At 47.3% G+C, this 13,980-nt stretch overlaps 6 protein-coding genes across 6 annotated transcripts; 2 read left to right on the forward strand and 4 right to left on the reverse strand.

Annotated features, from left to right (window-relative positions):
- Positions 1–65: 65 nt before the first annotated feature.
- Positions 66–1,070, reverse strand: RPC40 (DNA-directed RNA polymerase core subunit; the record flags this gene model as incomplete). Its single annotated transcript, XM_024858561.1, has 1 exon — positions 66–1,070. The coding sequence occupies one exon, from the start codon at positions 1,068–1,070 to the stop codon at positions 66–68; it is 1,005 nt and encodes a 334-aa protein (XP_024713471.1).
- A 577-nt stretch (positions 1,071–1,647) lies between these two features.
- Positions 1,648–2,382, reverse strand: C7M61_003213 (uncharacterized protein; the record flags this gene model as incomplete). The annotated part of the gene is made up of 1 exon (XM_024858562.1): positions 1,648–2,382. One exon carries the CDS (start codon positions 2,380–2,382, stop codon positions 1,648–1,650), a length of 735 nt encoding a protein of 244 aa, XP_024713472.1.
- A 55-nt stretch (positions 2,383–2,437) lies between these two features.
- UTP22 (rRNA-processing protein) lies at positions 2,438–5,962 on the reverse strand (the record flags this gene model as incomplete). The annotated part of the gene is made up of 1 exon (XM_024858563.1): positions 2,438–5,962. One exon carries the CDS (start codon positions 5,960–5,962, stop codon positions 2,438–2,440), a length of 3,525 nt encoding a protein of 1,174 aa, XP_024713473.1.
- A 1,434-nt stretch (positions 5,963–7,396) lies between these two features.
- Positions 7,397–9,601, forward strand: ERG7 (lanosterol synthase; the record flags this gene model as incomplete). Its single annotated transcript, XM_024858564.1, has 1 exon — positions 7,397–9,601. The coding sequence occupies one exon, from the start codon at positions 7,397–7,399 to the stop codon at positions 9,599–9,601; it is 2,205 nt and encodes a 734-aa protein (XP_024713474.1).
- A 501-nt stretch (positions 9,602–10,102) lies between these two features.
- Positions 10,103–11,065, forward strand: C7M61_003216 (uncharacterized protein; the record flags this gene model as incomplete). Its single annotated transcript, XM_024858565.1, has 1 exon — positions 10,103–11,065. One exon carries the CDS (start codon positions 10,103–10,105, stop codon positions 11,063–11,065), a length of 963 nt encoding a protein of 320 aa, XP_024713475.1.
- Positions 11,066–12,901: 1,836 nt separating this feature from the next.
- Positions 12,902–13,529, reverse strand: C7M61_003217 (uncharacterized protein; the record flags this gene model as incomplete). The annotated part of the gene is made up of 2 exons (XM_024858566.1): positions 12,902–13,249; positions 13,293–13,529. The coding sequence occupies 2 exons, from the start codon at positions 13,527–13,529 to the stop codon at positions 12,902–12,904; spliced, it is 585 nt and encodes a 194-aa protein (XP_024713476.1).
- Between the last annotated feature and the right edge of the window lie 451 nt (positions 13,530–13,980).

Here is a 13,980-nt window from a genome sequence, read left to right on the forward strand (position 1 = left end):
CTTCAACTTTACAGACTTTACTAATTTTTTACCTTCTCATCTATTATACATAAGTGACCCGTTCCCTACTGGCCAATCGGACAGTTTCTCAAGTAGTCCACCTTGTTCTTCAACACACGGACAGACTTGAGGAAGATTTCCGTAGGCGCCATGGCACCCGTGGATTCCACGTTGAAAATGAAGTGGTCCCTCTTACGGCCCAACTTCACCTTCGATGCTAGATCGTCGTGTCTCAACACCTCTCTAGACACAGTATCTTTTCTGGCGTCCTTGACGAATGCCTTGTTCTTGTCGTCGATGCCAATCACACCAGAGGGGAAGCACTTCTGGAACTTTTCAGCCAAAGGACCCTCAATGGGCTCTTTGATGTCGATGGTGGGCATCAAGCGGTACGACGCCGTGGAAACGGGCGAGAACTTGGCGTGGTCGCTTCCAACACCCAAAATGCAATGAACTCTCAAGGAGATCTCCTGACCTGGTCTCAACTTGGCGAGCAAGATGTCTGGATCACATGGCTGGACAGGATTGTTTTTGAAAATGTCGCCTTGACGGCCCTGGGGCTCGAATTTAAGGTCACGGGCGTACACGTTCAGGTTTCTGTAAAGAACGTTGGGGTCCGTGGCATCAGCTGGAGCATTAGGGTTGCGTGTGCAGCTGATGTCGAGGGACATGACGATGGTGTTTGTGTCGTTGAAGCGCTCCTTCTCGTCGACAGAGGGGTCGAGCCAGACCAACACATCGGGGTCGACGTCCAATGGGATAAGACCGATTCTGTGTGCGAGCACCTCGTCCTGGATAACAGAGGTGTTGTTGAAGACGTAGACTGTTTCAGCAGCAACAGAAGGAACCTCCGAGATCATGATACGACGGAATGCATTGGCAATCGAGGTGTCGATGTTGATCAAGTCGAAGTTGGCGGTTCTGCCTGCGATGTATGAGATGTCAATGTCGAACTTGGACTTGAATTTCTCCATGTCCCAAGCATGGTCCTCGTTGGCCAGGTGGCCGGGGAAGTCAGTGGACGTGGTGTTCGTGACACGGTTGTACTCGATGCCCACGATGTTCGACATTGTCTGGTTGGTTGTGATGAGATGGATTTTTTCCTTAGTATGCTCATCATCTCCGGTGGTGCACGGGTGCGACCATGGAGACCCATTTATCGTCTGGCACCTTCATGTCAGAAAGTGGGAATGCCAATAAAGAAAGTCAATATTATTGGTTTGAAATTATGCCGCTTTGAATCCTTGGATTTCAGTGTAGTTGGGTGTATAAATTGTGCACAGCGTCGGGGAGTCCGACTCTTCTCTGCTGCACTGTGGGCAGAGAACCGCTGCAAACAACCACTATAGCGGACAACAATTATAGCAAATCAAGAATCTAGAGTCGTACGAAGATGACCCTCTCTTTACCAAGAAGCTTCCAGTGCAACTCAACTTGTCCGCTCCTAAAGCCAATCCTGAGACACTCAACTTTCAGCAAGAAACAATGGCTTATCTTGACTATAGTCCCAAACAAAGCTCAGCATCAACCAATATTTTCTCTCTTCAGCATCTCTCCCTTTTCAGCATCTACCTCTTCAATCGCATCACACCCCGATTGCTCCCCTCCGTTATCGTAAAGTCGTTCATTCGTTATCATTCATCCTGCTCACGCCAAAAGCTGGGAAAGCAGCACGTTGGGACGCGGCTGGGCTTCGTCTCCACCCAACAGTTGCATCTCCCAGAGCAGCGTGGGTCCGGAATCCACATACAGCAACGTATCCATGATGCCCTGGAAAAGGTCCACGACAATAAGCGACACGTTCCCGTTGTAGCCGTCGGCTTCGATCTCCAGTCTGCACAGCGTGTCCTCTTCACTCATCAGCAACGGCGTGGTCTTCAAAACCTCCGAATCGTCAGTGCAGCACATGAGACTGTAGTAGACTAGCTGAATGAATAGGAGAAGCAAGTCTAGCATAAGGACAGCGAGCTTGCTTTTCGGCAGCTTCTCGCCGATGAACTGAACGGTAAGACCACCGTAGAGGTAGCCGTCTTCCAGCTCGGCCGGTTCAAGGAGTATGTGTTTGATGAAACAGAGAAAGTTGATTGCAAACACACTGATGAGGATGAAACGACGCATTCTCTTTTTGGCAGCGTCGCTGACGGTGATGGTGGGCGACGGCGTGGGATACGGATTCAGGATACAGTAATGGAAAAACGCCTTTAGTGCCGCTAGGAACATCAGGATATCTCTTAGGTATATGAGGCCGATAACGACATAGCCTGTGCCGTCCATGAGCTGGCGTAGGTTGCCGAGGAAATGCTTTTTTCGTCTATATAGAACCGAGGCGTTGTTGGCAACGGTCTCCTCCACAGAAGGGTACTGCTGGGTCAGAAAGTCCATCTTGGTGGGTAGGACTGTAGTGGCTCGATTATCAACACTTTTTTGTGCGCGCCTTCTACTGGGACTTTTTCGTCTTGATGCTGCGAATGAGGTCTCCTCCCAAAAGCTTGATCTGATCGAGAATCGACTCCTTGTTGAGACTGACCTCTTCCTTGGACTCGGGCTTGACGTCCATGCCCAAACTCACACGGAACTTCTTCGATGTCGTGGGGAGGAAAACTCCACACACGACATTGTCCTCGTAGAGTCCCACACACTTTCTTCTGGAGAAAAGCACCACATTGCCGAAAGCCTTGTTGAGCTCGTCGACAAGGGCGGCGCCCAAGTCGTAGCGTGACGTAATGTCGTCGGGGAAGGAGGTGTAGTTTCCGCTGAGGTTCTTGTAACCTCCCAGCTTCAACACTCCAGACAGCTTGTTGAGGTCTGATTTGCGCAATTGAAGGTGGAAATCGAAGTCGTGGAGCGCTGGTGTGAAAAGGAGGTCTAAGCTGTTTTCAACACCTTGCTGGTTGACCATCTGCATGGCTGCTCTGGCCAAAGCAGTGAGTCTACTGGCAATCGGAAGAGTCACATCGCTGGACCATAAGATACCTGAAGGGTCGTCTCTCGATCCCACGAAAAATTGTGTTTTCATGGCCGAGGGATCGGTCTGCCTGATTTTGTCGAAATTCAGCTGGATCACCTGGTACGCACGGATCGTGAGTTTGTCGCTCAACTTGTTATCGAGCTCGTCTCCATCTGTGCGCTTGACAAGATCAAGAATGAGTCCGTCATCTTTCCAGTTCCAGGAAGATACAAATTCAAGCACCTGAAGGAATCCCTTTTCGACAGAGTTGGGCACACTGTGAGGAGCAGGATCCACAAACGGCTTCAACGCTATCAATTCCACAAGCTCGTCGTTCAAGTGACTGAGAAGCACCTGCGAGTCAAGCCACTGCTTGAATAAACGAACGGTCGGGGAGTAGTATGGGAAATGTGTGGATAGTATGCTGACAGTACGGGAGTGCTTGACAGCACCCAAGTACTTCTGGTTGAACTTGAGATAGACGTTTTGAACCATGGCCTTTTGGGTGCCAGCGTTGGAGACAGCACGCAAGTACAAGATCTCGTCACGTTCACTCAAAACACGAAATCTGAATCCATAGCCGCCTGGCGTGAGCACGTTCATGAGTGTAATGTCTTCCATGTAGGGGATGGAATTGTCCTTGGTGAGGAAACACTTATAGGTGGATTCCTTATTCAAGGTTTCACTGACTTTCAAGAGGAAAGCGGTTTTCGTCTTTTCCAAAGCCTTGATCTCGTCGGGCCACCTGGAGGACGTCTCAAACTGCAACACCACGTCGTTCCAGAAATCAGGATTTGACACTGCGAATGGAACTGGTTGCAAAATGGAGGTGTTTCTCAAGGAAGCCAGTGCAGGCAAAATGGACTTCACACTCAACGGGAGCTCCAAGTTGTACATGATCTTGCACAATTCTTCAAAGGATTCCTTCAAAAGCGTGAAGTTGGTGGTACTAGTAACGCCCTGGCCAGCAGCAGAAGCAGACAGCGGAATCGGAAGCTTGGCGTTGAACTTGCTGATGGTGGATGTAAGATGCTGAGTGATGGTGGGGTGGAGGTGCAAGCCTAGCACGTAGTGGACAATCAGAGAAACCACCGGTTCGTTGTTTTCGATCGTCCAGACCACACAGTGTTGGATGGTTCCGTCCTTGAATCTTCGGAGCGAGGCCTTGGATCCCCAGAATGAGCGGAAACGGGCTGCTGCTTCCTCGTCTGTGTCATTAGGTCCCTTGGTGACGATTTTGTCGCATTCGTCGGGGTTCAATTCTATGCCGATGGTGTATGAGTCGCTATGCTGGGAGGAAGGCTTTCTCTTGATAAGAGGGAAAAGATCGTTCACCTTGTCGTTGATGATCTCGATGCTTGTGGCTCTGTCTCCCAACGCGTTCTTCAATATTATGTAGAGCTTGTGCTTGATGTAGTTGTCGAAGGTGATGAAGGTGATTTTCTCCAATGCACCAAAAGAGTCGTGGAGCTCCTCGGGAACGGTGAGCTTGAAAACCAAGTCGTACTTCAACATATCCAGCCCGCTCTTGCGCAAGAAAATGGCATCGAAACGGTCGTAGACGACATCGTTCAACAAGTCAAAAGAATGGATGGCATGCTGCTTCAAGGCCTGGTACAGCAGCTTGCTCATTTTCCACAAAACATTGAGCTTGACGTTTTTGTCGAAGATTGTGGGGGTGTTGAAGCCAGCCTCGGGAACGTACTTGGAGGCGTTGGATTGGTCCAAATCGCTTGAGAACGAGAGGTAGCCGGAGGTGAGGTCCATGGTCGCCAAGTATTTGATGGCACCTTTGAACAATTGGTATGAGGAAAAACCGTGAAGAAGGATCTTGTTTCCGTTGTTGCCGCCGCCATTAAGAAGTGCCGCAAGCAAAATGGCAAACTCGAAGTGGCCAAAACCACCTTTATTAAGAGCAGATCCGAAACCTCTCTGCTGGAGCCATAAACGGCCCAAAGTACAGGCGTCTTTGAACGCCTCGGCGGACTTTTTGTTTCTGTACAAGTATTTTAAATAGTAGTCCTGCGTGGTCATGGAGACAACCAGCGAGTTGTAGTAGGGTGTAGGCGGGAGTTCCTCCGTGTCGCTCTGGACTCTGATACAGTTTTTGTCTGGCAAGAGCTTTTTGGTGTCGAAAACGCCAAACGGAAGCGACACGATCAAGTTGATGGTGAACTTCGTCTTGTGGAAGCACAAGTCGTCTTCGTTGTCGGTTTTGATGGACTCCAACTTGAGCACCGGACAAAGAACATCGTCATTCAAGAAGAAGTACGACATCTTGACGGGCAAGTGTTCTTTCTTGGTGAGCGTGATGAGGTGCTCGGCCAAGTAGGCCATGTAGAAGCTTCGTTTGTACAACGCCCTGTAGTTCAAGTAGTCCTTAGGTGAAAAGAGCAGTTTAGGCATCACAAGCGAGATATCGATACCCAGGCCGTGCTGCTGGGCAATGCCCGTTTTCAAGCCGAATGAACCCACAAGCGCCACGTTCTCCGGTGGCAAATACGCAAACTTGTAGTTGACCTTGGTGGGTTTTGGATCTGGAAATGGAATCACAAGCTTCTTGGAGTTGATCTTGCCTTCAGCCTCCTCGAGCGTGAGCTGCTCGGTGGCAGGCACCTGTGAAATACAGTGGTGGAGCCTGTGAAGTGCCTTTTCGATCTTGGCCACGTGGCTGTCCTTGATCTTGACCTCGTTCACGAGTTCGTCTATCTGAAGCTTGAAGATATTGGATTTGAAAAGTTCGGCCGTCTCTCTGGCCACCTGGACATCCTGGGCTGTCACCTGAGACTTCTGTTTCTTTTTCGCAGGTCCGTTGTTTTTCTGTTCTTCCTCCTTCTCTTCTTCTTCCTCTGAGTCGTCGAGATCTGCTCCAGATTCCTCGTCTGCGGCAGATTCCTCATCTGAGGGTTCGACGTTTTTGGATTTCGAGCCGTTGGTGGCAACTGGATGGTCACCCGAACCAGCTTCCGTCCGCAGCGCCGCCGCCGCCGACTTCTCGAGCTTTCTTTTGGCCATATTTGGTTGGAGGTGTTGGTGATTTTCGTGATGAGGCTAGAAAAAATGGGTGGTAGCGGCACGTGCACGGTCACGTGAGTGATGGATTTGTGGATCCGGGCAATTTGGACCGTTTAAGATGTCAGGTGGGGGTTTTACAAATGTGGATTATTTTATTTTGATTGGTTTGGGGATGGCATTACTATGGAATTGGTTTCGCTCAAAGGTGATGTCTGGTTGGTAAGGGTGCATCAGAGGTACGGTGGGGATGGTTGAAAAATGTGGATTCCTTGAAAGGTGCCATGTTTTTGAAATTTGTGGGGAAGGAAAGGATTTGAAACTTTTCATTTGATACTTGGATCGTAATTATATGTCATTCACTGAGTCTCTCACCCCATATGGTTTGGGATGTTATGGAAGTGGTCCTGAACATCTCATGACGCTAGGCCTTTTTAATTCATTTCCTGAAATTTATTTTGACCAAGTCTACCTCCCTCCACAAATAAGTACCACCTCCTGATTGACTAGTAAAACACCTCGGCATATAGCTGTCATCGTAATAGTTCCCCATCCTCTGCTACCTTTTCACACTATTCCCTGAACAAATCTTGCAACCTCAATGACACAATTGATGGGCATGTCTTTTTATCCAGTGAAGCCCCCAAGACCAATCTCATCCCGTCAACAATGCATTCCCATTGACTGCAAAAACATTTCTATCAATACATCAAGTCATACTACACCACGCTCACATATCTCAACATCACCAGTATCATCACTAAAAACACAGAGCCAGTCAGAATTCTCATACCTACCTTTTCGTCCAAAGCATCTCTACCATTATCACCATCAACACAGTCTCGTCAAGAACAATGGGATCTGCGCAGCCGATGCCTCTTGTGATGACTTCCTCGTACAATCCATCTTATCGGTCCTACAAACCAAGCCTACCACGAGCCTTTTGAGAAAATACGAGGATATACAGTTATTCACTTGTGCTAATTTAAATCAATTGAGATTTGGATTCTAAAATGTGAACGCCTCTTCATCAGTAGGTACTTATCTGGACCCATACGATGGCTGCGAAACGAAGGAATCACCTACTACAAACCACAAGCAACGAGTATTCCCGAAACTCTAATTCATTTAAAATTCCCTCTCAAATCAACTCAAATATTGAATCAACAAGAAAAAATAGAAATTTCTCCAGCCCACTAAACCACCACCAAACACGTCCTTACCCCAGACCTACATACGGTGCTCGTATATCTTCACACCACCATCACCATCGCTTTTTCCTACTACTCCCTACCACCAAAGCGTTCCCCTCTTTGAAGATCGTCCAATCATCTTCAAGAACCACCGACAACACCTGCATCAACCTCCTTTCCCACCGCCTGCTCCCCGGCGCGTCTTCACTTCCTATCAACCTAGCATCTGAAACACATCATCAGCATGTACTACTCCGAGGAACTCGGCCTTGAAGGTACAGACAAGAGCTTGTGGCGTTTGAGAACCGACGAGCTCGGAAGAGAAACGTGGCATTATCTCCTGCCGGAGGAGGCCGAAAAAGAGCCCCAGCTGAAAACGACAAAGTACCTTTTGGATATGGAGTTCCCAGGTCCTGAAGCCGAAAAGGAGATCAAGTTGCCCTTTGAGGCGGCCTCCAAAGGCCTGGAGTTCTTGTCTCACATCCAGGAAGACTGTGGAACTTTCGCTTGTCAATACAAGGGTCCCATGTTCATGACTATTGGGTACGTGGCAGCGTCGTACTTCACGAAAACGCCAATTGGTGACGCCCAGCGCAAAGAAATGATCCGCTACATTGTAAATACTGCCCACCCCGTCGACGGCGGCTGGGGATTGCACAGCGTGGATAAGTCCACCTGTTTTGGTACTTCTATCAACTATGTGTGCTTGCGTCTTTTGGGTCTTTCAAAGGACCACCCTGTTTGCGTGAAGGCCAGAAAAACGCTCCATAGCTTGGGCGGCGCTTTGGGTAATCCACACTGGGGAAAAGCCTGGCTCTCCATCCTTAGCTTGTACGAATGGGAAGGTGTAAATCCTGCTCCTCCAGAATTGTGGTCTTTGCCATACTGGGTGCCAATTCATCCAGGCCGCTGGTGGGTCCACACACGGTCCATCTACTTGCCATTGGCGTACTTAAGTGCCAATCGGTCCAAGTGTGCTTTGGACCCATTGCTTGAGGAAATCAGAGAAGAGATTTACTTGCCCAGGCAATTGCCATATGACAAGATTGACTTCTCCAAGCACAGAAACACCGTTTGCGGAGTGGACTTGTACTATCCTCATACCAAAACACTCGACACGTTGAACTGGGTTGTGGTGAACTACGAAAAGTACGTCAGACCAAACTGGCTTCTCCGCAAAAGCAGCAAGAGGGTTTATGAGCTCATCAAAAAGGAGTGCAAGAACACCGACTACTTGTGCATTGCACCTGTCAGTTTCTGTTTCAACATGGTTATCACGTACCTCGAGGAGGGTCCTGATTCTTATGCTTTCCTGCGTTTCTTGGACAGAAAAGACGATGTTCTCTTCCACGGTCCACAGGGTATGACTGTCATGGGCACCAATGGTGTCCAGACCTGGGACGTGGCTTTCATGTGCCAGTACCTCATTATGGCTGGCATGTCTCGTTACAAGAAGTACCATGACATGATTCTCAAGGGCTACTGGTTCTTGAGAAGATCTCAGTTCACTGAGGAGTGTGAGGAGGGCAGTTTCAGAGACAAAAGAAAGGGCGCCTGGCCTTTCAGCACTAAAACTCAGGGCTACACTGTTTCTGACTGTACTGCTGAAGCAGTGAAGGCCATCATCATGGTTGAAAACGACGACTTTTTGGGCGACAAAATCCCAGAAGACCAAAAAATCGAAAGACAAAATCTTGAAGATGCCGTGGACAGAATCCTTTTTATTCAGAACACCGGCAGCTTCGAGTTTGGTTCTTTCTCATCATACGAGCATATCAGAGCCACACCAAAGCTTGAGTTCATCAGCCCTGCCGAGGTCTTCAACAACATCATGGTGGAATATCCATACGTGGAGTGTACGGACCTGTCGGTTTTAGGGCTTACTTATTTCAACAAGTACTATCCCGATTACAAGCCTGTGGAAATTAATTTTGCCATTGACAATGCGATCCAGTACATCATCAAGGCTCAGGATAAATACGATGGACTGTGGTACGGACTGTGGGGTGTTTGCTTCACATACGCCACCATGTTTGCAATCGAAGCATTGGAGACTGTTGGACATTCATATGAAAACTCTAAAACCGTTCGCAAGGGTTTGGACTTCCTCATCCGGAAACAAGAAGAGGATGGCGGATGGAGTGAATCCATGAAGGCGAGCGAAACCCATACCTACGTTCCTACAGGCCAGTCATTAGTGGTCCAGACCTCCTGGGCTGTTATTGCCTTAATTCTTGGAGACTACCCAGACAGAAAACCTATTGATAAAGCCATCAAGCTTATCATGGATAGGCAATCGTTGGCAGGCGAATGGAGATTTGAAGACGTGGAAGGTGTCTTCAACCATAGCTGTGCTATCGAATACCCAACATACAAATTTTTGTTCCCGATTAAGGCTCTTGGATTGTATGCCAATAAGTATGGCTATAACAATGAGCCAGTTGCCTGAGGATCCGAGCCGGGCCGACGCACTGATCGCAGAGATAAAAGGAGCCAGTTAGCAAACGCATACATCCGCTACAGGTCGCACATATCCACCGCGCCATAAGTGATACTTTCGGCATTTGAAATCGGTGGCTATTGGGTCTTTCCAGGCTTTTGCACCGCGGTGTGCAGGTTTGTATGCGGGTCTGCACATACGCCGGCATTTGACCTTCAAAGCACCGCCTCGTCATCACCGTCAATGCCCATATGCTCTCGGAAAGCCTGGCAAAAGAGATTTTGAACCGCTGAAAATTCGATTATTGATGGTTGACGGCTGTCAAGCCCATTCTTATACGGTCTTGGCGCCTCCTGAATCTCGGATCTGATGCGCGATTTCGGATGTCTGCAATTGTTTTGTCGGATGTGCATGCCATTTCACTTATCCGTATGCACCTGCTTGAGGAACCGCAGCCAGTATAAATATCTGCTTACATCCCCTAGCATATCTTTTTTGCTGTCATCAAAAATGAGCTACTCACCTTTGCCAACCGAAAAGAAGAACTCCTCTAACGAGGCTACTCCCCCATACTCCTCCACCTCCTCCTTCGAGGACTCTGCTCACCCATTCTACGAGCCATCCACCAACAAGCGCGCTAAGGGTTGCAAGACCAAGGTTGTCGCCGCCACTGCCGTCAGCGCTCTTGCTTTGTTTGGTGTCTTCTCCATGGGTAGAATGTACGAGGGCTACTCCTTCCACAACGCCATGGTTGCCATCAAGGAGGACCACCGTGCTCACGGTTTCCACCATGGTCCACCAGGCGGTCACCCTCACGACGACCCTAAGTGGTGGATGAAGTTCCACAAGGGTGAATCCCCTGAGGAGGCCGAGAGAAAGCACAAGGAGTGGTTGGACAAGCACCCCGAGGAGGCTAAGGCTCAGGGTAAGCCACACAACGACAAGTGGTGGATGAAGTTCCACGAGGGCGAGTCTCCAGAGGAAGCTGAGAAGAAGCACAAAGAGTGGTTGGCCAAGCACCCAGAGGAAGCCAAGGCTCAGGCTGAGAAGGCCAAGGGCAAGGGTAAAGGTAAAGGCAAGGACAACGACTACTGGATGAAGTACCACAAGGGCGAGTCCAAGGAAGAGGCCGAGAAGAAGCACAAGGAGTGGTTGGCCAAGCACCCTAACGGTGCCACCGACAAGGCCGAGGGCAAGTCCGAGGGTAAGGACGACAAGTGGTGGATGAAGTTCCATGAGGGTGAGTCTCCAGAGGAGGCTGAGAAGAAGCACAACGAATGGTTGGCTAAGCACCCAGAGGAGGCCGCTGCCCAGAAGGGTAAGGACGGTAAGAAGGACGACAAGTGGTGGATGAAGTTCCACGAGGGCGAGTCCCCTGAGGAGGCCGAGAAGAAGCACAACGAGTGGTTGGCTAAGCACCCAGAGGAGGCCAACGGCAAGAGAGCTGAGGAGGCTGCCAAGGAGTTGATCTAAGCGATCTCCTGACTTTCGATTCTCCACGTTTTTATATGCCCTGGTGGACACAGAATGACTTGTATGTTGATTTTACCAATGATTTGTATTGAGATGTGTTGTAGATGGCGGAGACAAAGCCAGATACCGAGTACGAGGTGCGTTATTGTTGTGATCTTGGCATGTCTTAAGGATGTTTGACGTAAATTCAGCCAATAGCAGATTGGGGATATGGAGAGGAACGAATGATGCATGGGTATTGATAATGGTGAGTGAAAAATTTCTACCTTACTGAAACATTTCTATCTTATTGTGAACTGATTTTCTTCGTGATAAATAAGGTTAGAAATAGTACCTGACAATAACTGTGCACTGTCTTATAAGGTTCATTATCATGTCTGTATGCCCTGGATCAATAGTAGTATTTATCTATCACATTTTATTCCATACAAGCCTTTTCTTGAAAAAATGTTTCGCTCTTCCTTGTAAGTTTCATATCATTCTATTTATGTGATGAAGCTTCAACCCCTGCTATGACAATTAAAGTTATAGGTTTACAATGATATTGAACATATGAGTATTCAGACTTTATATCAGATACTGGTGAAACAATAGATGCTTGAAAACCCATCCTTGCAGACTATCTAGCTCCATATGTTCAACTTGGCATTGAGTTGATTCAAGCAACAGAAGTGTACTAAGTTCTGAATCGTAAAAGCCTTCATTATCGATACGCGGACTGTTGAAAGTCCAATATTCTTGACCATCAATAATCCCATCAAGACCTCCATTGAGTAACAATCTCCAACCTTCTCTATATAGGAATATAGGCCCTTTGAAGCATTTCTATGGCCCCCGTCTCCGATATTCTCTTCGGCTTTTCCACCTTATTAGCCAACACGATTTTGTCTCGATCATACAAAAACTTCGTGAGAAAAATGATATTGCCTATGTGGAAAAGACATACCACACTATAAATGACAGAAATAAAAATTATGAAAAAGGACTGGGCATCCTCTTCTTTGCACTTACTGACTTCATAGAAGATAAGAACAGTGTGGGCTATGTGGCCAAGTGTGATGATCCAAAGAGCTGTTAGTACGCCATTGCTTCGTTTCAGCGACATACAAAGGTAGAAAATGTAGATAGTGGGGGTTACCTGGATGTTAGTTTTGTTTTTGGGTCAAAAGCAAGTCACGTACGTCTGCCAAATGGAAAATCGAAAATGCCTTGAGAAGATGACTCTTTCCTTCGAAGAAGATCAGAAAAACGACGACCCTCATGACGGTGGCGAGACTGTTGAATAAAATGACAAAGTACTCAACTACATCGAGAAGGTCCTGAATGGTTTTCATATCTGGTGAAGCCCTTATGGACCTGGAGGATCTGTCGATAGCTCTTTCTAAGTCAAGTGGCCATGCTTCATTAGCGGAATACATAGTGTAATGGAGAGGTTTCAACGAGAAGCATGGATTTATATCGGACTAGAAGCTGCCGTCATGATTTTCTGTCTTGGTGATTCCATGCGGCATACAATTCCATGATTGGAGCTTCCATATTGTATTGTTGGATGGCACAGTATACACCAGGGTCGGATTCAAGACAAAATTACGTCACTGATTGATCAGGCAATTCCAGAAAGCTTTCACGATCCTTGTAAAAAACGCCTTTTCACATACTTAACGTTCAACTTAGGAATATAGACGATGTAGCGCTTTTTTGTAAAGGTCTATTCGAACGCCGTTTTACATACTCTACAAAGCATCATCGAATTTCATTATCCATAAAAACTTCAACAAAAATCATAATCATAATTTCCCGTAGCTCATCCGGTCTTATAGCCTCAAACTCGACTCCCTATGTGGGAATGTAAGCACGCTGAAGAGACTCGATAATAGCTTTTTCTGGTACCTCCATGGGCTTTCTTACCTTTGTGGTAAGCACAATCTTGTCTCGAAGACGTAGGAAGTCATAAAGATTACCCATGTTTACAACGATAAGGATCAGATTGACAAGGAATAACGCCAAGGTGAAACATAGTTGTACTACAACTCCATCGTAAGGGTCAGTGGCTTTATCAACTTCATGGCACAAGAGAACGAAATGGCCAAAATTATCAATGGCGAGTAATGCTTGTGCTCCTAATAGACCCCGGCTTCGTCTCGGAGACGCCCAAATAAAAATGAGATATATGAGGGACGATACCTGATGTTAGTTTTTGATTAAAATATGAAAGCAAGGTACGTACATCTGCCATATGGAATATCGTGAAGGCCTTGAATAGTGTACTTCTTTCTCCGAAGTGCATCCATAGAAAGGAATACATGAGTATGTACTTGATAATGGTGAAGAACGTCAAGACAATCTCAGATACAAGGAGTTCCTCTTGCTTCGTTGCCAACTTCTTCCGACTCACCTCTGTGGCGGAGGAATCATCAATAGCTTCTTCCAAGGCTCTGTGCCCTGTAGTGTCAGTTGTAGTCATTATATGTTGGAACGAGTATTCAGTCAGAATTGAAGTCTTTAGATGTTTCAGTCACACTTTATAAGGCATCTCGTTTTGAGGGTCTCTACGGCATTTTCTTGAATGATGTACGGCTATTTATATTATACTTGTAGGCAGAGGTGCATCTGGCATGGTATAGAAATGGTAATAATCAGTATTTTGCATGGTTATGCCAGTACATGCAAGTGATCATGGACACCTTGAGCAGAGAGCCATCTTTTTTCTCTTTTTCTCTATAAATCATTTTTCAAGTACATGAATCCATCTCATCACAAAGACTACAAAAATTGGGCAATATCGGGATAATTTTTGGGAAGAATACTAGACAATCTTGCATCTCCATATACGCTCGCTTCTCCATATACGCTCGCTTCTCCAGCGTTCGCGACCCCACTTATGTGCATCGCACGACCGCGTTAATTTTTCTCAC

The sequence above is a fragment of the Candidozyma pseudohaemuli genome (genome assembly GCF_003013735.1).
Source record: "Candidozyma pseudohaemuli strain B12108 chromosome Unknown scaffold00007, whole genome shotgun sequence".
Lineage (NCBI taxonomy): Eukaryota > Fungi > Ascomycota > Pichiomycetes > Serinales > Metschnikowiaceae > Candidozyma > Candidozyma pseudohaemuli.